The sequence below is a fragment of the Engystomops pustulosus genome, chromosome 5, assembly GCF_040894005.1.
Source record: "Engystomops pustulosus chromosome 5, aEngPut4.maternal, whole genome shotgun sequence".
NCBI lineage: Eukaryota > Metazoa > Chordata > Amphibia > Anura > Leptodactylidae > Engystomops > Engystomops pustulosus.
Window position 1 is genome coordinate 41,754,820 of NC_092415.1, and position 24,664 is coordinate 41,779,483.

General features: G+C 41.8%; 1 protein-coding gene across 2 annotated transcripts in view; it reads right to left on the reverse strand.

The window, feature by feature from the left end:
- Positions 1-24,664, reverse strand: part of CPA6 (carboxypeptidase A6) — an 80,231-nt gene that overhangs the window by 12,132 nt on the left and 43,435 nt on the right. For both annotated transcript variants that reach the window (XM_072151741.1, XM_072151742.1), the window contains 6 exons: positions 23,368-23,443; positions 16,294-16,418; positions 11,667-11,781; positions 5,783-5,884; positions 4,776-4,892; positions 4,573-4,683 (listed from right to left, as the gene is read on the reverse strand). In XM_072151741.1, the coding sequence (XP_072007842.1) occupies positions 4,573-4,683; positions 4,776-4,892; positions 5,783-5,884; positions 11,667-11,781; positions 16,294-16,418; positions 23,368-23,443 (646 nt within the window). The remainder of the gene's footprint in view (positions 1-4,572; positions 4,684-4,775; positions 4,893-5,782; positions 5,885-11,666; positions 11,782-16,293; positions 16,419-23,367; positions 23,444-24,664) is intronic.

Here is a 24,664-nt window from a genome sequence, read left to right on the forward strand (position 1 = left end):
CGGACCTGAGCGAGGAAGCGACACATGCAGGATATCGGGCGCATGATCTTAGTGAATCGCAGCACTGTGCATGATTGTCAGACAATGCACTTTCTGTGAACTCCAAGGAACCGGTAAGTAAATGTGCCCTATTATGATCCATCTAGGACTGTGGGGTGACAATGTGGTTCGAATATGAGGGTACAGGTGTATATGCCCCGGACTATCAGACTAACACCCAACCTCCAAAGTTTCAAACGTGCTCTAAAAACCATCTCTTTAGGCAGATCTATCACACTCACTAACCGCATGAAGTTTAAACTCTCTTTACTAACCCATCATGTGTCCTCCTCTCATCTGTTATCCAGCAACCACCACACAACAAGCTCCAGGCTTCTCTGCAGTCACATTCACCTCGGACTTTGTTTATAAGATGACGGCTGATGACTGGGTCAAGCACTTTTATATATTATATTATATTATATTTTGTTCTATTCCCTTATGAAGAATGACTGGACCATTATATAAGCTTTTTACCTCTTGTGTCACCCCATTCATCCTCATAGTCTGTAAGTTCTTGCGAGCAGGGACCTCACTCCTTTTTTCCATACAAATGTTTGTGCTCTGTCATGTTTTATTATATTTGTATTTGTCCCCTATGATTTGTAAAGCACTACGTAACAATATGGCGCTATATAAATAAAGATTATTATTATATACACTTTCATCTGGCTTCTGACATTGTACTAACACACTGACACATAGAAAGAGATGAAACAGATCAGATATTCATGAGATTACACAGAGGCTGACAGAGAGAGGCTGACAGACTGTTACACTGTGAGTTCTGCTACATCTCTCAGATATGTGCCTGCCTCCCCTATCCCCGGATCACTTATCTCCTTTTAGTTTGTAGCCTCTCTCTCTGCTCATGATCTCCTGGCAGGACGTGATCAGTGTCTCTGTGCTCCATGCAGGGGGCGTGGCTACAGTACACAGAGCAGAGAGAGACAAAAATCTCATCTGCACGATCTCACACAGAAATCCAAGATGGCGTCCACCCGACCCTAAGTCAGAATTTACAGGGTTGTGTCTAGGAGCAACTGAAATTGTGTACACCAGGATCGATAGAGACAGGTTGGACTTATATCTGTGAAATGCTGCATTTTTGTTTATAACAGTGAATTAGAGAATGTGTTATTTTGTTATCCTGAGTACATATAAGAAACTTGTCTTCGTAGGAATACCCCTTTTAATGTTATGAAAATTTAGAGAGCTTTCCAGATCCTCCACCTTCTGATTATGTTTTCTTTTTTTCTATCCCAAGTGATTCTGTTTTTCTTGTCTTTTTTACGTTATTTTTCCTTTTTTTACGATTCACTTTATTGTGTGCAGTTTCACAATACGATCGGGTTATTCTGCTAACATAACAAATGTATTATTTTTACTATTGTATGTTTCCTATAGAGTAAGTAATGAGAAATTACATAAAACCGTCAACAATGTGAAACTGCTCTATGTGGAAATAACTACATGCTGTGTGAAATAGACTTATAAATCAGAAAAGGAATTCAGCTAATATAGGTATCATAGGATACCACAATTTTCTGGTGTTTCCATAGAGAATGATCTAACGTTTAACACACGTGAGTTCTAATATTAATACATTGGGTGCGGAAAGTATTCAGATTCCTTTAATAGTTTCACTCTTTGTTTCATTATAGCCAATTGGTAAAATCAAAAAATTTTTTTTTTGCTCATTAACGTTCCCTGCGCCCGCATCTTGATAGAAGAAAAATATAAATGTAAATATTTTTGCTAATTTATTAAACAAGAAAAACTGAACTATCACATGGTCATAAGTATTCAGACCCTTTGTCGCGACACTTATATTTAACTCACATGCTGTCCATTGCCTTCTGATCCTCCTTGAGATGGCTCTACTCCTTTATTGGAGTCCAGCTGTGTTTAATTAAACTGATTTGACTTATTTAGGAAATACACATATCTGTCTATATAAGACCTCACAGCTCACAGTGCATGTCAGAGCACATGAGAATCATGAGATCTATGGTACTGCCCAAGGAGCTCAGAGACAAAACTGTGGCAAGGCACAGATCTGGTCAAGGTTACAAAAGAATAAGAGCTCAGTGGCCTCCACAATCCTTGGAAGGAGTTTGAGACAACCAGAACTCTTTTTTTGACCTGGCTATCCGGCCATCATGGGAGAAGAGCCTTAGTGAGATAGGTAAAGAAGAACCTCAGGATCACTGTGATTGAGCTCCAGAGATACAGTAGGGTGACGTGAGAAAGTTCCACAACGTCAACTATCACTGCAGCCTCCACCAGTCGGGGCTTTATGGCAGAGTGTGCTGACAGAAGCCTCTCCTCAGTGCAAGACATGAAAAGCCACATACAGTTTGCAAAAAAAAAAACACATGAAGGACTCCCAGACTATGAAGGACTATGCAATTGAAGGAAAGATGAATTTGGACCTCATACTGGGACGAAGGTTCACCTTCCAACAATACAATGACCCTAAGCACACAGCTAAAATAACAAAGTAGAGGCTTCAGAACATCTCTGTGACCATTCCTGACTGGCCCAGCCAGAGCGTGGACCTAAACCCAATTGAGCAACTCTGGAGAGACGTGGAAATGGCTTCCACTAACATTCACCATCCAACCTGAGGGAACTGGAGGGGATCTGCAAACTTGTTGCATCATTCCCAAGTCTCATGGCTGTACTGGCTCAAAAGGTGCTTCAACTCAGTACTGAGCAAAGGGTCTGATTACTTATAACCATGTGATATTTCAATGTTTAATAAATTAGCAAAAATATCTACATTTCTGTTTTTTTCTCCCACGATGGGGAGCAGAGTATACAGTAATGTGCAAAAAAATAACGTTTTGATCTTACATATTCACTGCAATGAAATTTAAAGGGGTCTGATTAATTTCTGTAGCCATAGTACATGTAGAATGCGTGTATAATATATTCATGGATCTGAACTATATATAAACAGAGTGTAACAAATTGGTCGGGACGGTGGAATAACTTGTGAAATATACATCGGATTTGAGAAGGGGGGTGGGGCAGGGGGCAATTTAACAAATCTTAAATGGAAACCCCCATTGTTTTTTATTGCAGATTCAGAATTCCCCAGGAAAAATTTAATTGATTTGGCATATTTTCAATTTTGGCGACAGATGGCAAAAATTGGAATACAGGCGGTCCCCTACTTAAGGACACCCGACTTACAGACAACCCATAGTTACAGATGGATCTCTCTGCCCACTGTGACCTCTGGTGAAGCTCTCTGGATGCTTTACTATAGTCCCAAGCTGCAATAATCAACTGTAAGATGTCTGTAATGAAGCTTTATTAATCATCCTTGGTCCAATTACAGCAAAAATTTTGAAACTCGTATTGTCACTGGGCAAAAGAAAAAAAATTGTCTAGAACTTCAATTATACAGTTTCGACTTACATACAAATTCAACTGAAGAACAAACCTTCGGACCCTATCTTGTACGTAACCCGGGGACTGTCTGTATACGAAAAATGTTGAAAAGGGGGATACTTTTATAAATACACATCAGATCCAAAATCTGAAAATAGATGTATGCAATATTTTTCTAAAAGCTTTCCAATGTTACCAAGGTGGAACATTCAATATTTGAAAACTTTGTAGCCAACTTAAGTTAATCATCGATGTGCGAGAGGCCCCCGAAGAGAACATAAAACTAGTTGTACGTCCACCTTGTTCCTGGGTTGCGCTGAATGTAGTGCCCCATCCGCCATTCCTGAGTAACAAATGTCAGTATTTTCTAATCTCTACTGTCAGATGGGAAGGGCCAGGCTGCCTTCTCCAGACCAGGAACACCCATTGGACAGTAGAGAGCCCAGTTAGAATAAGTTTTCTACCCAATATGCTAATTAGTCTCTCTCCTGTCAGAGAGGTGATCCTAATACAGAGCAGACAGTCTAGCTCCACCCATCTGACAGATAAGATCTAAAAACATTGACCTTGGTTGGTGAAAGGTCCTCCTTAAAGGGAACCTACCATCACCATTCTACCTATAAAGTAGGTAGGTGCATGTATGGGATGTGGGGATAGCAATTTTTAGAGCTAATCCTCACATCCCTGCTATCTTTTTGAAAACTTTATTACCCTAATATGTAAATTTTGTGAAACGGCTAATGGGGTGTGGAGTAGCTGGACATGAAGCTACACGTCGCAGCTACTCCACGCCCCAGTAGCCTCTTTACTCCTCCTACTCTGAGATCATCGGCACGCAGCTACAAGAAGCCGGCCTTCTGCGCATGCGCAGAACACAGGCCCGTGGCTGTGCGGCCACATCTCCGCGGCTGGAGCTACTGCGCATGCGCTACGAGGAGGTAGGTTCCCTTTAACATCTAAGAATTCCATTAAAAGTGGACCACATATCACACTACCACTACCACACAACCATCACTATTCAAGCCCTTTCAATGATAAATCTGGATAAATGATGAAACGGCTGTATTCATCGGGAATAAAGACAAACCAGTGGTGGCCACCTTCCACAACGACCATCTTTAAAATACTTACATGAGTCCAGCTATAGTGATACCCATCCGGGTTAAACACTGGCATCACATAGACGTAGAGAAGGTCCATGATTTTCCTCATAACTGGATCAGTCTTATAGGTAGTAACAGCCTATAAATAAAAAGATCATTGTAAAAAGTGAATATTGTGGCCATTGGGTAGTATCATGATAAATGTCATGAATGGGTAACTAGATATTGTACCTCCTTTACAAACCACTGACAAAATGCCGGACCAATCCATTCTCGGGCATGAATTCCACAGTCAATCCACACTTCTCTCTTGGAAGATTTCTTAGCAGAGGATGGTTTAGCTCCCAACTGAATAAAGAGAATTCCTATCAAGTTTTGTATGGAAATCCCTGCAGGTAACTATGACTATAAATGAATGTACCTGTGGCATAATGCACCCTACAAGGGGAGACACTAAAATGAAGGAAGAACCTCAGTGATTATATTTCTAACATTTCTCCTTATACTACACTATATAGAATTTAGAGAGTACAGGCGGTCCCCTATGTATTTGACAGATCTTATTACTAGGAAATGCTGCTGTATGGGGCGAGTACTTGTCTGCAAATATTCAACTACAGACACATACAGCTCTGTTTACTTATTATTTGTGGTAGAAAATGCTTTGTGAAATGTTTTTAGCATTTCCTTTCTTAAAAGTTGAGAGGCAGAGAGAGAGAGTTCTGTTACATCATTGAACACTTCATGTCATGTGACCAGGGTGATGTCATCTATTGTATTTCCTTACCCAATAACATTAACACGAACCTTATGTATACATCTGATCACATAAAATTACAGCATTTCATGTGATCAGATACATACATGGTGTAAACTTTGCAAATGCTACAGGTTAAAGTACACATAAAGTGCTGATTGGTGGGCATCAGGAGGAATAGATGTGAGCAGGACACGTCCCCTCTGATGCCACATAGGATATTATAAAGTTGATTTTATAGAGATGTGAGGGAAACAATTTCAGAAAACCATTGCACAAAACACCATATAAAAATACGCTTGTCTTTCATATAGTTATGTCCATTAGGATTAAAGAGGTTATGCTTTAAGCTAAAGTAAAATCTTCATAAATGTATTTGGAAATCTGCCTATTTTTGTAGTGAGACATAGAAACATCCAACACTTCAGAGCAGAAATATTCTAAGGACATCAATGCTTGTATCACCGGTTAGTACTCTCACCTTGAGCACATACAATGGTCTCCCCTCATAGGATGTTCCCAGGGAAAACATGTGAACAAGGTTAGAATGAGTTCTATTCATGTGATGCATCCACTTTACAATCTGGAAGAAAGGAGATCACATAATGTTCTCTATAACCATGCAGTTATATAGATGCACACTTTCAAATACATTAGTACTTTTATGTTCTGATTTAACAGGCTATTTCTAGTTTTTCATCTTTGCAATTAACATATACCATATACAAATGACTCTGCCATCACATTTTATCCCATTAATCTAGGAGCCCCCTCAGGTAGAGAATGAAATGTCCAATTTTTCACAAATTTTCCTACAAAAAAAGTCAGGTGAAAACGTGACTGTCATGTGAAAATGAGCAGAGAAGAGTCATATTTTGCATGAGATGAGTCACTATTAGAGGCTGCAGGCGAAGTATCAAATTAATTGCCCACATCTTCTGTTCTATAGCATCTCTCAACATGCTGATAGTGTCATATTATAGATAGGAGAATCATTTTTCATATTGCATCAGGCTTGTAGTTCTGTGAACTCCAAGAATAAGCACAGTTAATTGGAAGCCTATGTCGTACTGCTCATAGCTGCTGTTTTATAGATCACATAACCACATGCATGATTCAAGCTTCTATAGAACCAAAGTTAGGCATCCAAAGTAACCCCCCCCCTCCCGCAGCCTCCAAAAGTAACTGATTTCAGACACATATAACTCTTCTCTGCTCATTTTCACAAGACTTTAGAGGAGATATTTTTTATAGGTATACAGGTGAGATTTCACATAACAAGGCAAATTCAAGGACATTTTACACCCTACCCGAATTTTTATTTATTAAATTATTTTTATTCCATTCCCTTATTAAAAATGGGGGACCATTATACAAGCTCTTATACCTCTTGGGTCAGCCCCTCATCCTCATAGACTGTAAGCTCTTGTGTCACCCCCTCATCCTCATAGACTGTAAGCTCTTGTGTCACCCCCTCATCCTCATAGACTGTAAGCTCTTGTGTCACCTCCTTATCATTATAGACTGTAAGCTCTTGTGTCACCCCCTCATCCTCATAGACTGTAAGCTCTTGTGTCACCCTTCATCCTCATAGACTGTAAGCTCTTGTGTCACCCCCTCAACCTCATAGACTGTAAGCTCTTGTGTCACCCCTTCATCCTCATAAACTGTAAGCTCTTGTGTCATCCCCTCATCCTCATAGCCAGTAAGCTCTTGTGTCACCCCCTCATCCTCATAGACTGTAAGCTCTTGTGTCACCCCTTCATCCTCATAAACTGTAAGCTCTTGTGTCATCCCCTCATCCTCATAGCCAGTAAGCTCTTGAGTCATCCCCTCATCCTCATAGACTGTAAGCTCTTGTATCATCCCCTCATCCTCATAGACTGTAAGCTCTTGTGTCACCCCTTCATCCTCATAGACTGTAAGCTCTTGTGTCACCCCCTCATCCTCATAGACTGTAAGCTCTTGTGTCACCCCCTCATCCTCATAGACTGTAAGCTCTTGTGTCACCCCCTCATCCTCATAGACTGTAAGCTCTAGTGTCACCCTTCATCCTCATAGACTGTAAGCTCTTGTGTCACCCCCTCATCCTCATAGACTGTAAGCTCTTGTTTCACCCCTTCATCCTCATAAACTGTAAGCTCTTGTGTCATCCCCTCATCCTCATAGCCAGTAAGCTCTTGTGTCACCCCCTCATCCTCATAGACTGTAAGCTCTTGTGTCACCCCTTCATCTTCATAAACTGTAAGCTCTTGTGTCATCCCCTCATCCTCATAGCCAGTAAGCTCTTGTGTCATCCCCTCATCCTCATAGACTGTAAGCTCTTGTATCATCCCCTCATCCTCATAGACTGTAAGCTCTTGTGTCACCCCTTCATCCTCATAGAGTGTAAGCTCTTGTGTCACCCCCTCATCCTCATAGACTGTAAGCTCTTGTGTCACCCCTTCATCCTCATAGACTGTAAGCTCTTGTGTCACCCCCTCATCCTCATAGACTGTAAGCTCTTGTGTCACCCCCTCATCCTCATAGACTGTAAGCTCTTGTGTCACCCCCTCATCCTCATAGACTGTGAGCTCTTGTGTCACCCTCTTATCCTCATAGACTGTGAGCTCTTGTGTCTCCCCCTCATCCTCATAGACTGTAAGTTCTTGTTGTCACCGCCTCATCCTCATAGACTGTAAGCTCTTGTGTCACCGCCTCATCCTCATAGACTGTAAGCTCTTGTGTCATCCCCTCATCCTCATAGACTGTAAGCTCTTGTGTCATCCCCTCATCCTCATAGACTGTAAGCTCTTGTGTCACCCCCTCATTCTCATAGACTGTAAACTCTTGTGTCACCCCCTCATCCTCATAGACTGTAAGCTCTTGTGTCACCGCCTCATCCTCATAGACTGTAAGCTCTTGTGTCACCCCCTCATCCTCATAGACTGTAAGCTTTTGTGTCACCCCCTCATCCTCATAGACTGTAAGCTCTTGTGTCACCGCCTCATCCTCATAGACTGTAAGCTCTTGTGTCACCGCCTCATCCTCATAGACTGTAAGCTCTTGTGTCACCCCCTCATCCTCATAGACTGTAAGCTCTTGTGTCACCGCCTCATCCTCATAGACTGTAAGCTCTTGTGTCCCCCTTCATCCTCATAGAGTGTAAGCTCTTGTATCAACCCCCCCATCCTCATAGACTGTAAGCTCTTGTGTCACCCCCTCATCCTCATATTCTGTAAGCTCCTGTGTCACCCCCTTCATCCTCATAGACTGTAAGCTCTTGTGTCACCCCCTCATCCACATAGACTGTAAGCTCTTCTGTCACCCCCCTCATCCTCATAGACTGTAAGCTCTTGTGTCACCTCCTCATCCTCATAGACTGTAAGCTCTTGTGTCGCCCCCTCATCCTCATAGACTGCAAGCTCTTGTGTCGCCCCCTCATCCTCATAGACTGTAAGCTCTTGTGTCACCCCTCACCCTCATAGACTGTAAGCTCTTGTGTCACCCCCTCATCCGCATAGACTGTAAGCTCTTGTGTCACCCCCTCATCCTCATAGACTGTAAGCTCTTGTGTCACCGCCTCATCCTCATAGACTGTAAGCTCTTGTGTCACCCCCTCATCCTCATAGACTGTAAGCTCTTGTGTCACCCCCTCATCCTCATAGACTGTAAGCTCTTGTGTCACCCCCTCATCCTCATAGACTGTAAGCTCTTGTGTCCCCCTTCATCCTCATAGAGTGTAAGCTCTTGTATCAACCCCCCCATCCTCATAGACTGTAGGCTCTTCTGTCACCCCCTCATCCTCATAGACTGTAAGCTCTTGTGTCGCCCCCTCATCCTCATAGACTGTAAGCTCTTGTGTCGCCCCTCATCCTCATAGACTGTAAGCTCTTGTGTCGCCCCCTCATCGTCATAGACTGTAAGCCCTTGTGTCTCCCCCTCATCCTCATAGACTGTAAGCTCTTGTGTCACCCCCACATCCTCATAGACTGTAAGCTCTTGTGTCACCCCCTCATCCTCATAGACTGTAAGCTCTTGTGTCACCGCCTCATCCTCATAGACTGTAAGCTCTTGTGTCACCCCCTCATCCTCATAGACTGTAAGCTCTTGTGTCACCCCTTCCTCCTCATAGACTGTAAGCTCTTGTGTCACCCATACATCCTCATAGACTGTAAGCTTTTGTGTCACCCCCTCATCCTCATAGACTGTAAGCTCTTGTGTCACCCCCTTCCTCCTCATAGACTGTAAGCTCTTTTATCACCCCCTCATCCTCATAGACTGTAAGCTCTTGTGTCACCCCTCATCCTCCTAGACTGTAAGCTCTTGTGTCACCCCCTCATCCTCATAGACTGTAAGCTCTTGTGTCACCCCCTCATCCTCATAGACTGTAAGCTCTTGTGTCACCCCCTCATCCTCATAGACTGTAAGCTCTTGTGTCACCCCCTTCATCCTTCATCCGCTTCTATTGTAGACTATAACTTTTCCTTTAGTCTTGGTGTCTCCGGTGCAGTAGACATATCTCCAGTATTTATAGACGGTCGCTCTGCATGTAGCGTTGCAGAAGGCTTTGTGCACCAGCAGGTGAATGAGGAGCGAGAAAGTTCTAGTTTGTCAATACTCCTCTATGATCAATGTGGTTAACAAAAGCTGAGTAGACAAAAACAGAAGAGTCTACATTTAGAGTCCATTAGGCGCCTAATACTGCTGTGAATGTTATTACTGTATTTGCAGAAGTCGGATGCAGACGCATTCACCTGCAGTAGAGGCCGACCAGAGATATACACTTATAATGCATTGGGAAAGTCTTCACTTTATCACATTTTGTTATATCCTACTGAAATCAATGAATCAATACTTTACCACCATTTCAATAAATTACCAAAGAATATTAACATTGCTTTTTACAAACCAGGGGGAGGCAACTTGAATTCTAGCACAAGGCCACAACATAGCAAAACGCGGGAAAAAAAAATAATGCACCAATAATGTCCCATCTGAATGAGCCCTAAGAGCTTCTGTTTTTAAGTTCAGTACTCTATCTGTGATTCCTTTTACGGATCAACAGAAACCTCATCTCCCTCCTCTCCCTTCTAGTGGCCAGGATTGTAACTATAGTGGTAGCAGCCATGGCAGCCGTTATGGGGCCCGTAGTGTCAGGGGGCCTCATCGACATGATCGTAACTACCATGGTAGCATTGTCAGGGGGCCCTGTCACCTACCAGACACTAAAGAATCATTTTAGGTACATTTTAAATAAGAATAATAATTCTGTTATTTATATAGTGCACACAGATTACACAGCGCTGCACAGAGCTTGTCACATCAGTCCCTATCCCCATGGGGCTCACAATCTAATCAACCTACCAGTATGTTTTTGGAGTGTGGGAGGAAACCAGAGGTCCCTGAGGAAGTTTATTTGTTACTCAACAGAGCAGAAAACTTTTTGAGGAATGGTTTCTGCCGGTTGTAAGCTATAGGATCCTATCATTAGGTTCATAAGTGAAAACCTGATGACAGATTCCCTTCTACCATTACTAAGATTTAGTAATTGAAACTTTTTTATTTAGTTGTTATTAACTAGTTATGTTTATGTATAATATTTTGTCAAATTGTTGTGTAATAAGAGATTTCTTTGTCTCAATAATGAGATTGTTAGAACTCACAAATTGTTCTGATGGGATCTGGTTTCAGGCTTCTTGCTGGAAAACCACACCAAGAGCTGCCTGTGATTGACAGCTCCATTTCTGATCCTGGGAAAGCTGGGTGTGTCTTAGTACTCTTTTTTGCCTGCAGCTGCGGTTTGAGTGATGGACTGCTGAGCCAGTCAGAGCTGGAGGCAGTGTCCATTACTGCCTTATATTCTGCCCAGCCCCTTCATCTGGTGCTGGTCTTTCTGTGTATCTAGTGCTCTTGCGGTTCTTGCTATTCTGTGTACTGACTTCTGCTTTGCCTACCGGCTATTCTATTTGCCATACAATTCTGTACCTTTGGTTTTGGTTTTGACCTGGTTTGTTTGACTCCGCTTGTCTGTCTGTATCTGTCAGTGTCGTTTACCTCCCAGTGTGACCCCACTTTCATGTTTCAGACTTGTTTTCATTTCTGTCTATTCCTGTATTCTGGTTACCTGTCCACTCCACCATCCAGCAGCTGCCAGATGAAGTAAGACTTCCCTGTCATCTTGTAGGGTCACTCAGGGACCCTTAGTTAGGTTCCTGACAGTGAGTTTGCCCTTGTTAGGGCAGCTTATATGCTGTAGGCAGGGCCATAACCCACAGGGACTTCGCAGGGTGAGTTTGCCACAACTTACCTAGTCTGACAACTAGCGCCAAGCCCGGTTGTGACAGGTTCTGACAGAGATAATGTTGACCATGGAAGGAACATACCTCTTCAAGGGGATGATAATCTTCATAGTCATATTTTGGCAGGGATCTTCGCTTCCTCCGTAATGTAGAATGATTCTGTTGTTCAATCACATTCTGCAAATTTTGTACGAGAATACTAAAGAAAACATTGTATAACAAAAAAATAATGAGATACTGAGACATGTATGTACTATAGCGCTACATTTTATGTTACATTTTGTTAAAACATTTAAGATGGAGATGCAACTGCACTGTAACCTTTTTTGTATAGTAACCGGAATCTCGGTCCTGGAACCACCCCAGGTGCACGTGACACGGAAATATGTGGTGTCGTTGCTTTGTATTCATCGGTTTATGGCAGTACACACAGAAAGACCTATACATGGTAAGTCATGTATACCACCACCATGTAAGTCATGTATACCACCATCCTGTAAGCCATGTATACCACCATCCTGTAAGCCATGTATACCACCACCATGTAAGCCATATATACCACCACCATCCTGTAAGCCATGTATACCACCACCATGTAAGCCATGTATACCACCACCATGTAAGCCATGTATACCACCACCATGTAAGCCATGTATACCACCACCATGTAAGCCATGTATACCACCACCATGTAAGCCATGTATACCACCACCATGTAAGCCATGTATACCACCACCATGTAAGCCATGTATACCACCACCATGTAAGCCATGTATACCACCACCATGTAAGCCATGTATACCACCACCATGTAAGCCATATATACCAACACCATGTAAGTCATGTATACCACCACCATGTAAGCCATATATACCACCACCATGTAAGCCATATATACCACCACCATGTAAGCCATATATACCACCACCATGTAAACCATGTATACCACCACCATGTAAGCCATGTATACCACCACCCTGTAAGCCATATATACCAACACCATGTAAGCCATGTATACCACCACCATGTAAGCCATATATACCACCATCCTGTAAGCCATGTATACCACCACCATGTAAACCATGTATACCACCACCATGTAAGCCATATATACCACCACCCTGTAAGCCATGTATACCACCACCATGTAAGCCATATATACCACCAGCCTGTAAGCCATGTATACCACCACCATGTAAGCCATGTATACCACCACCATGTAAGTCATGTATACCACCACCATGTAAGCCATATATACCACCACCATGTAAGCCATGTATACCACCACCATGTAAGCCATGTATACCACCACCATGTAAGTCATGTATACCACCACCATGTAAGCCATGTATACCACCACCATGTAAGCCATATATACCACCACCATGTAAGCCATGTATACCACCACCATGTAAGCCATGTATACCACCACCATGTAAGCCATGTATACCACCACCCTGTAAGCCATGTATACCACCACCATGTAAGCCATGTATACCACCACCATGTAAGCCATGTATACCACCACCATGTAAGCCATGTATACCACCACCATGTAAGTCATGTATACCACCACCATGTAAGCCATGTATGCCACCACCGTCTAAGCCATGTATACCACCACCATGTAAGCCATGTATACCACCACCTAGCCATGGTAATCAATTCTGCCAGTGCCAGAGACTACCAAAAATTAGGGGGAATACTGGAACTCCAGGGCCTGTGCCTGATGTCACAGTATTCCCCCCCTTTGATGTAGTCTCTCTGTGTGCTATCCAATGAATAAATGAAGTACAGGCGGTCCCCTACTTAAGAACACCCAATTTACAGACGACCCCTAGTTAAAATCGGCCCTCTGGATTTTGGTAATTCACTGTACTTTAGCCCCAAACTACAATAAACAGCTGTAACGGTTATTAAATGTGTTAGCTATTATGATTTATTGTTAACCCTGGTTCTTATGACAATCCAATATTTTTAAAATCAAATAGTCGTAGTCAAATAGTCAAAATTTTGCCTGGAGCTTAAGTATACAGTCCCAACTTACATACAAATTCAACTTAAGAACAAATCTGCAGAACCTATTTTGTATGTAACCCTGTAATCTGTACATGCATCAAACTTTTTGCTTGCCGTTTTCTTTTTGAGACTTTTTTTTGCCCAAAACTGTCTCCATTCAAAGTTCGCCATTGTTTCGTTTTCTGCATTGTTATCACCTTAACCCTTATGTGAAAGTTGCAAATTTTTTTAAAAAGTTGCTAAATTTTGCACCCCTGACCAGGCGTAGATATTAGCTGGGGAACTGTTTGCGACTTTTGTAGACTTTTTGTGACTTTTGTTTTAAAAAGTTGCAAATTCATTACGAACGAAACGCCACAAGTATAAATAAAGAAAAAACGCTAAGATACATCTGACCAGCAGGAAAGCCAAAAAAATTTTAAAAAGTATATAGACAAATTTATTGTTCGTGTGCATAAGGGTGATGCCACACATGGCGTTTTTGGTCTATTTTTAAGCATGCATTTTCAGTCAGTTTTAAAACCCATGAGTTTTAAAAACACATCTATTTTGACCGTTTTTTTAACAATTTAACATGCATCTGGCTGCTTACATCCTGTTTAGCTATTAAGATAATTGGGAATAACTGACAAAAACTGACTGAAAACGCATGCTTAAAAATGGGCCAAAAATGCCCCTGTGGCATCACCCTAAGGGCTAAGACAGTTAAGAGGAGCAGAAGCAAGGAGAAATTATTCAGACCACCAGTGAGCATGAATCCTTTCTTTTACTTGCATGCTAAGCTTTGCTGAGGGTGCCAACGTTTTACAAAGGGAGAGGGGAAGTACGCTGCTGCCAAGCTTATAGCACTTGATCAGACATGTTGGATTTGAACATGCCCAATTCTTCTTCTTTCAGTCGTACACACTGATATGTCTGCTACAGCCTCTTTAGACCTGTAGTGTTGGGAATTACTGCACCGTACTAGAGGAAAAGGTAGTGATTTATTTTTATATATAGGGCAATCCCTGCAACTACTTCAAAAATGAATGATCACAGACAAGCCTTTTAAGGTTACTTTCCCCCTCTATCTTGGGCTCCTGTAGAAACTGATTAAGTGTTATCTCAATAGTATCTATGCTCTCTAGGTTTCAGAAGTTTAGCGGGCAATAATTGATCTGTAAATTATAGCTGATCTGCAAAATAGTCTCATTTTACAATTTTCCCTTATAATATAAAGCAGGCAGTAATAGCGCACCTGCCATATAACACAGGGCAGAGGCCACTCCACTCAGCAGGACACACTGTGCACAAACACTTAGGACACATCGATTTATTTCTACCATCTTTGGAGAGTGCTGCTTTCTAATTCAGGTAGGTTCTTTGTGTAATTACTCAATGAAGGAGCCGCGCATGTGGGGACTCTGGGTGTAGAGAATCAATTTCATTGTGTGTTAATTCAATCTGCGTCTCAGGGAGAGTGTTCTCCAACAAAAAATACACATGTAAATGGCACTGAAAGATTTCTGCCTCACATTCTTTCAATTTATAAAAAGTGTTTTCTCACTTACAGATGAAAACAATATATAATAATAATTAGATTAAAGTGCAGACTGCAGAATTACACAATGTGGGCAATTACTAAGCAAAATGTATCAACTATGAGAATTTAAAGGGAGTTTGTCATGTCCAAAATGCCCTCCAAGGCAAGAATATCGTAGAGGTTGTCCACAGGATAGGGGATAACTTGCTGATTGGTTGGTATCCCAGTGGTGGGGCCCCCTATGAGTCAGGAGAATGGGGGCCATTGTATCCCCAAATAAAACATATTTCTCCCCTCTGTTCTGTGCTATATCCTGACTATGGGGTCATATTTGCACAAAATATTAAAAAAACATGCAAAAGTTGAACAAGCTCAAATGCCCAATTTATCACCCTCCAAGATAAATGAAACAAAAAAATTATCCAGACTCAAAGTTCCAGACTAAAAATAAATGACCCCCTATGTCTTTTATCTCTGGTTCTGCAGATGCGTGACCGCACAAGGCATCAATACAGCTCAAGGCACAAAGATCCGGCAAGGCAGGAAGCGAGGTGCCTGATTTATAAAGGTAGAGGTGTTCATCCAGCGCACCAATCAGTGATGTGCTGGCCCTTTAAATTTCCTAGGAGACGGGGGATGCGTGTGCACGGTCCTCGGCCGTGGATCCGGAAAGGGGAGAGGTGAGTTGTGCTGGCGCCAATCTTGCGGACACGGAGGGGCACGGGTGAGCCTGTGACCCACGATATGGGACGAGGGACCACCCATGACACCTTTTCATTCTTTTAGAAATGTAGAAAATTGAATATATAGTTAAAAGACATCTAGCACCAGGAGGAAGGATTGTAAACCAAGCACACTAACATACTGTCCCCCCTGGCAGGATCTGATCTTCTTTAAGCTTCCTATGCCCTTGCTTTTAAGATAAAAAGGCTTTAAAATTATGCAAAAATTATGGCCAAAATACAGCTATATATACAGAATAAGAAAAACATACGGACCCATGCATGAGGCCTTAGATGTGCAGCCTGGGAGCCCTGTTGCTTTTACTGTCTATCTCTACTCCGCAAAAACGAGATATTAATCATAGAGAAAATAATGGCTTCCAAATTTGTCAGTTTTTAGACAGATAGACGTTAAAATAAGACCTAAACCAAATGGAGATATTCCAACCTGTGCTTCACGTTGGCTCGTCTCAGGTATGTCAGCAGAGTCTCAGAACTGGTGTTGGATAAGTGTACATCAGTGGTGGTGTTGTTCAAGATGTTTCCAAAAGTACTTGGCTGCCACAGATCAACCTACAGTGCAGGAACCAGAATGTAAGTCGTATTCATATTATGTACACAACAACACAGACACACATTGTGGGAGATGTATTATGCTTTCTGCAACACCCCTGCCAACGTAATGTGTTGCAAAACTAAATTCCACATAGATTTAATAGGAATCTTTGAGCCTGATCAACTCAGTGAGACCTCCAGTGTCTATAAATGGTAATGCAGCTGTATAATATCTGCCTGGGAAGGAATGTTAATTATTTCAACCAATCAAATTGTTATTCTTGTATTGTGCAAAGGTGCTGGTTGGATAATAAGCTTGCCAACTCACAATGGGGAGTTGATAAAACCTGTTGTGGCTGGAAAGCTCTCTCTCTTTTTCCCCAGGATGGAATAAGAAGCACATGTGTCTGAGGCTCACTGCCCAGGCACCCAGCCTACAACTCCTGCAGTTGTTTGAGCCCAAACCAAAACCTGCCTTGGAGTACTGCATAGCAGCTCCTAACCGTCAGCCTGGAGCTACCTATCTTTGAGCAACCTCTGCCGAACAGCATGCAACCAGTAACTTTGAACCAGTTGATTGTTTCTGCTGTTGGGGCCATTGCTGTGTTCCAGAATAAACAATCTGTGAATTTTATGGTTGACATCCCTTGTCTCTGAGTAATCCTTGTGTATAGCTGCTAACATCAAGGGCACCACATTTCCCATCACCCAGGGATCCCTACAACTACATTGAGGTATTGAGGTTGCCCCATGGAGAACTATCCTACACCTGCAGCCTCTCCCTCTTTCCTTGCGAATCCACCTGTCGGATACCTGCCAGTCGTGGACATGGCCTGTTCCTCCGGTATCCAGTGACTGTGACCCAGACAAGCTCAAGGCCGCGCTTCACCAGTCACTCAGGTACCAAAGGGAATCCAGCTGCCCCCAAGCCCAAAATGGGGGATGTTGCATTTCTCCGATAGAAGAAAAGCGATGAAAATCTCCCCAACTCCGTCAGTTTCCAGTTTCGGGAATTATCTGCATGCCAATTTGGGCGTGACAGGGTGGGGAGTGGGCGCAGACATGAATGTCTCGGCCATCGCATTTAAAAAAAGGGACACTATTGCAGCGATTGTGCTGGATCTACTAGAAGGATCTACCTCTTAGTAAGGCTCCACACAAATAAGTTCATTAAAAAAAAAACTAACAATGTCCAGCAAATTGTATGAGTTGACACTTGATTGGGGCTGGGCTGAAAGTGGATCCTAGGATATATGAATAGGGGCTGTACTAGTAATAAGTTATATAGAGCAATAATAAGGCTCCCAAAGACTGTTTTTTCACACTTCACAATTAACAATAGACTTGGATCTATAAAGGATCCGCAATGCTCATAGCTGAGGCTCGACAAGAACCCAGGAACATCATAACTGAAAATCAAGCCTTGTCAGCAGGTTGTGCAGAAGCTCTCCAGGATCTTGCAGCAGCAACGTTATATCCATAAAAACATTATTAATTATGCAAAATGCACGCTTATACTGTATTCTTTCAGTTCCTTTTAGGGAAGATATGCAAAGAAAATTATTATAGGATAATATTGCATCTACTAACTGCACCTTGATACTGCCCCATTCTGGCTTTGGAAAATAAATAATATTTTTATTTACTTAAAAATGACATTTAACCCCTTTCATTTTTTTTGCATTTCAATTTTTCACTTTTTCCATGTACAGAGTTGTATGAGAATTTTTTTTTAGTATGACTTAATTGGAGCATTTCATATTCCAAGCGTGTACTGAGAAGCTGGATAAAACTTCCAAATTTGATGAAATTGTGGGAAACATTTTCTTGTGGACACTGTTTATACAGATTTCACTGTGTGCTCTAAATGACAAGCCCCCCCTCCTTTAATTTTTTGGGTCACGGATAGATGAATATAAATATATAAATGAATATATTCAGAAGAAACACCATAAACATCAGCAGCCAATCACTGATAAGCTGTGCATTGAATAAATACTTAATACATGAACAATTAAAAAAAAAGCTGGGGGGGAGGGCGTAGAAAAACAATGAAAGTCTTATAATTACTGTCAGGCTCCAGGGGTAGTGGACCCACTGGACCACCACAAATTAACGTAAGCCGACACCTGGGAACGGAGTCTATGTGGGACCTGGTTTTCACCGGCGACATGGAATCAAACCACGGGCACAGTGCAACAGTACAAGCTTTCTCCAAGGCATATAGCACAAAGATCCTGCAGGGTGTGCAGGAAGAGGCTGGGTTAAATAGGATTCTGGGTAAGGCCAGCGCCAATAAACAGCGAGCTGGCCCTTAAAATCTTCTGAAGCCGACGTGCGCGCCCTAGCTGATGCCGGAGCATGTGCACGCCCATGGACCCGGAAGCAGGAGCGAGGACAGGTAAGTGGATGTTGTGGGGAGCAGGAGCACACGGAGAAGCACGGGTGAGCCTGTGACCCGAGACATGGGTTGTGGGAGCACCCGTGACAATTACCTCCTCGGGTGCTCCCGTTCACCATCACAGCCGGCCTCTGTTTACAGAAGCCAGCTCTCCCTTCCCAAATACTGTTGCACACCTGCTACACGTTGAAACACATTTTCGTGGGTGCATCAAAGGAGATAAGTAAAGGTTTTTATTGTTTTTCTAGCCCCCTGCCCAGAGTTAAGCTGGGTCACAATATGAGGGGCACATTAGTGGGCTACAATATGAGAAGGAGATAAGAGGGGCCACAATACAAGGGGAAGATAAGAGGGGGCCTACAAGATGTGGGGGAGATGAGTGGTCAAAATATGAGGGGAAGATGAGGGGCCAAATATCAGGGGGAGATGAGAGGGGGCACAATATGATGGAGAGATGAGGGGCCACAATATTTGGGAAGGGCAATGAGGAGCTGAGGGATGCAAAGGCTTTAATAAAAGGTTGTGCTTTATGTTGTACCTTAAGGCCGTGTTCACAAGATGCACCACAGCTTTATGTAGCACCCACCATGTATTTGCATTGGGTATTAAAACGCATTGCAAACGCAATGGGAAAACCGAAAAATCAAACACATCTGTGTTTTTACCATCTGTAATGATACATTTTGCTTGTTGTGTGTTTCAAAAAAGGAATCGAAATTTGATTTTCTCCCTACCATTCCCAGTTGCAGGTGAAATCATTGTAGCCGTCATAGTACATGTTGTCATCTTGGTGCCCTAAATATAGATTTGCTCTTCACCATTGCTTAGACTGTCCCAGTACAATTAGTACATGCCTAAAACTGTGAAACAAGTGATTCTGCTTATGATAACGGAGAGGTGATGACGGCTTTAATAATCCAAGTCTGATAATTAGTCATGTTCTGTGATAATGACAGCGCCAGCATTGACCACATACTGTGCACTTTCTCTATGTTGGCTTTTCAGATCTCGCTTCCGTAAAGGTCACGCACCTGGAGAAAACATTAAAAATGAACTCTTTTGCTCTTTGTGTATGTCAGACAATAATTTGGCTCGTTCAAGCGACTTTAACTAACCATAGAATTACTGCGGCGTTATTAAATGTATATGAACCAAGTAGGTGTCCTGATACATTTGCTAGTATTGGGAATGGTCCATCTCTGTAGTATCTGGCAACCAATACTTTAACGGCAGATCCATTGCATACTATATGTCACTGGTCTCCAAACGTTTTTGTCCACATATTGGTTTTCCTTGAAGACTTTGCACAGCAGAATATTTATTTAACATATATATATATATATATATATATATATATATATATATATATATGATGTGTATATGCTGGAAATGTGTGTATCTGTGATGTGTATATGATGTATTGTTTACATGTAATGTATGTGCGTATATATGCTGTATGTCTGTATGTATGTCTGTATACACACTCTATGTGTGTGTAGATGTGATGTGTAGAGTACATGCTTAATATGTGTGTGTATGTGTGTATAAATGTGTGAGTAAAGAACTGTATGTTTCTAGGTATGTATGTATATACCTATATAGGTTTATATATGTATATGGGTATATAAATGTATGTGTATATATGATTGTAATATGTATATTTTTAAGCGGGAAGCAGGGTCCCATTCAGAAGTCTGCTTTGGGCCCTGCCTCTGCTAGTTACGCCCCTGGGCCTGTATGTCAGTGGTCCTCAAGCTTTTTGTCCAAGGGTCCAGTAGAGTGCATGTTAATTTTCCGGGGCAACTAGAAGGAATAGCGGTCAGTAGTGGTGGACGGTTGTCTGCGTGTGGGGGATCAGGGGTAGTGAGGTGCCACAGAAGGAAGCGGAGGAAGATACAGCTGCTAGCTGAAGGAGCAGTGGAGGTTCCTGGCTATGGCGCGTCTTCTGCTCACACCTCCCATTACCCACAAGATGAACGGCCACTGAATGAAGGTGTGGTGGAGAGTCCTCACGATGGTGCTTCAGTTCGGCTTTAGTCAGCTGCCGTTCCTGCTTTATCCTCCTCATCCTAAATAATATCCAGCTTTGGACCACCAACCAATAATTGGTGAACACTACTGTAACTTGTTAGGTAGGGGCTCCATGGGCCTCACTAGCTTTATCTCTCAGATATGTTAACGCTTTTCACACAGATCCATAATACTGTCATGTGCCAAACATTTGCAGGTCTTGGACCAACTCATCCACACTTTTTTGTGAACAGTTTATGGAAGTCTGTGACATTAAATGGCCCTGACAGATCACCTTCCCAGGTCAGCAGCCATTTTACCATCAATGCTTTGCAGTCCAATCATGTCCTTTGCACAAATATAAGGTCTTAGAATAGAGAACGGTGCATCTAATCGCAGGCCTGGTTAATGTAAGCCCCAGGTCCCCAGGCAATCTATTAAATTACTTGTTTGAGCCTGTTAGATACATTGGAAAACAAGTACACCGCTGCAGGCCAACATCATCTTCATGAACAAAAATAGAAATGTGACCACTTTGTATGTAATGTAACCTAAAAGCTGCTATGTATCTATATTTTGGAATTTATAGATAAACGGAATATCACTGGTTAATTAACTGGGAAGCTGTTAACAGGTTTTACCCCACTAAACTACTGGCTCCTACTAGGGGCCTCTAGAGCAACCATTAAACTTGACTCATCTTGTGAAAATAGTCATATTTGTCTGAATATGTGGAAGATTTTTTTATAGGAAAATGGGGAAGATTTCATATAAAAGAGGGAATTCTAGAAAGGAAATGTCATACCCTGCCTGGAGGGCTAGTGTAGTGGTGTAAAACCTGGTGATGGTTTATTTCATGTTTATAGCACATGCCTTCTGGGTAAGCTTAAATGTTTTTTCACACATTTTCTACAGTATTAATAAAAAAATTATTTTCAATTCCTTATTAGTGATTTTAAAGATAATCTGGTCCGAAAAGGTATTAAAGGAAATCTACCATCAAAATCTATCATGATAAACCAGAGACACTTACTCATAGATTCAGGCACAGTGACTGTGGTAATCTTCTTATATTTGTTATCCATGGCCTCCTTCATTCTAAAATCAAGTTTTAAAATTATGTTAATGGGGGTGTTACCAGAGCCCCTATGTTCTGCAGATTCACAGGCTGTTACAGTGTGCAAGGAGCACTTCCCCCTCCTATTGTGTGCTGAAACTAACTCTGCTGCAGTGAGTCCTCATGGAGCAGGGGTGGGGGGAGAGACAGTGTAACAACCAGTTAAGCTACAGCATGGAGAGGCAGTGCTAGCACCCCCAGAGCACTTCTAGCTCATCAGCATAATTGTAAAAAAAATTGTTGATTTTGAAGGAATGAGGCCAAAAAAGAACAAATATAAGAAGATTACCAGTCATATTACCTGGATCTGTGAGTAAGTATCCCTGGTTGATTTTGATGCTAGATTTCCTTTAAATTGGTTTAATTATAAATATTGATAGCAATCCAATGCTCAAGATAGGCATCAGTGTGGCCTTGCAGCGCAAATGTAAAAGAAAGGCAGCATTACTGTTTTCAGGGCTTCCTATATACCACAATCCTCTGTTTCTGGCATCAACATCTTTTAGGGCGGTCAAGACGACAATTTTGTAGATACCCTTCAACACATTTATGGTGCTCGTATACTTATGAATTTTATAGTCTAGCAATGATTATCAATTGTTATACATTATCTTCTACAAGGAAGAGATGTGTATAGACACCCATAAGCTGAAAACATACAACTGTGAGTATTTCAGCCCATGATGCCCAAAATTAAAGGAGTAATCGATGATTAATCTCCCATACTTATGATAGTATTTACGAATATAAGATTAAGGTCCTGGCAGGGAGATTGTTGATCAGTTACAGATCACATGACCCTCCATTTTATGGTCAGGAATGTTTGGCTGATGAAGAAAAACTTTACTTTACATATCAAGAAAGTAATGAAGAGTTTTTAATAGATGTATATTGGTAAATTAACTAATATCCTCTCTCTCACACTTACACAACTACAAAAAACATGAGGTAATAATAATTCCATTATTTATATAGCGCACCCAGATTATGCAGAGCTACACAGAAGTTACCAAATCAGTCCCTGTCCCCATGGGGCACGCAATCTAATCAACCTACCTGTATGTATTGGAGTGTGGGAGTAAACCGGAGGAAACCCACACAAACACGTAAAATTAGACAACCCCTTTAATTCCAACCACATTGGTGCTACGGGGTTTTGGTCCCAATTCCAATATGATCATTTACATATCCTAAAACTAGATTATCAATAGTAATAATCTAAAAAAAAACCTACAATATGGAGAGATTGTCTGTGATGTCTACTTTTATTTTATTACTACAAGTGTGAGATAACAACCACTTGTCATATCGAGACTTACTGACTGGAGTGTCCATATCACTGAATCACCTACCTGACTCTAAACCCAACAGGTTATTTGATTATTTGCCAGTCTGCTTTCTCTTATGTGACAATGTTTGGGAGGACATGACGGCTTTACCTGTAGCTGACTGCAGATATTCTTTACTTCGTTCACTTCATCGTCGCTCTGGGGTATGATCCGCACAACTTTATCTCTGTCATAAAGAAACAAACGCAGCATGAGCAATAAAATCTGACATCAGAGATCTCACTACAGTGATAACATCTCAGCACAATTCTCATATATTTTGGCTGATTCCTATACAGACACAGAAGGCTAATGACACATGCTAGACATGGGTATTTTTACAGATTTTAAATTGGGGCCTGGAAGTTTCAAATTAAAACAATTTTACTTACAACCTATTACAACTTTCCAAAATGGGGTCACCTGTCGGGGATTTTTGTTACTTTAGGGGCTTCATAAATGTGCTTGAAGTCACAAAACAATCCCAGTCGTATCTACCCTCCAAAATCCCAATACTGTTTTTTTCCATCTTCATCCTGATGTGTGTCATCACGAGGTAAGCTGAGCCTGCCCCATTAGGATGACACTACCTGCAAGAAGCAGGGGGTCAGCATCGACAGGACGGGGCATAATGAACCAATTCACCTCAGTTGGCCTCCTGGTGAGCTAATGGAGTCTGGCCAACTCTGTTAAGCCAAGATGGGTAATTTTACCTATTTCTAAGGATGCATTTTAAATTTTATGCTACCACCTAGCGACTCTCTGTGGTACTACAGCTCATGTGTGATATGCCTGTGTTAGAAGGATTAAAGTAACTATAAAGTTACTGAAAAAAATAGTTTTAGCACAGCTGGAGAGAGCCTTTGATAACAATTCCAACAATATATGTATCATGCTGCTGGCTTCTTCCTAGCCTGAGATATATATGATATACTTAACATTAGATTCAGATTCAGATATTCCTAATGTGGGTGGGCACTTCCAGGTTGTGACATCAACTCAGGGCAATGAAGCCTGAACAGGACAGCATGTTTGTAATTGGACGACCTGAAGCATGTGATGAGTCATATTTTTGTGACATTCCTACAGGTCCTACAGCCCTCTAAAGAAGCCTCCTGTCTCTAGCAGTTCTATATGGTTTCCATGGTTACCAGAAAGGCAAATGGAGATTAGCCTGGGGGCAAGGTAAAACCTCTGCTAGCTGCAAAACAGTGCAGAGTTGGGCAAAAGTTTTTATACTTTACAGTTTTACTTAAATGTTCTTATTATTTTCACATGGCAAATTCCAGTGCGGGAATTAAAAACAGATTAAAGGTTTTTAACAGTTTTTCCTCAAGTCCTGCACTGGAATTTTGCCATTTAAAAATCATATGTCTACTCGGAACGGCCCGACATCTTCTTCCGTACT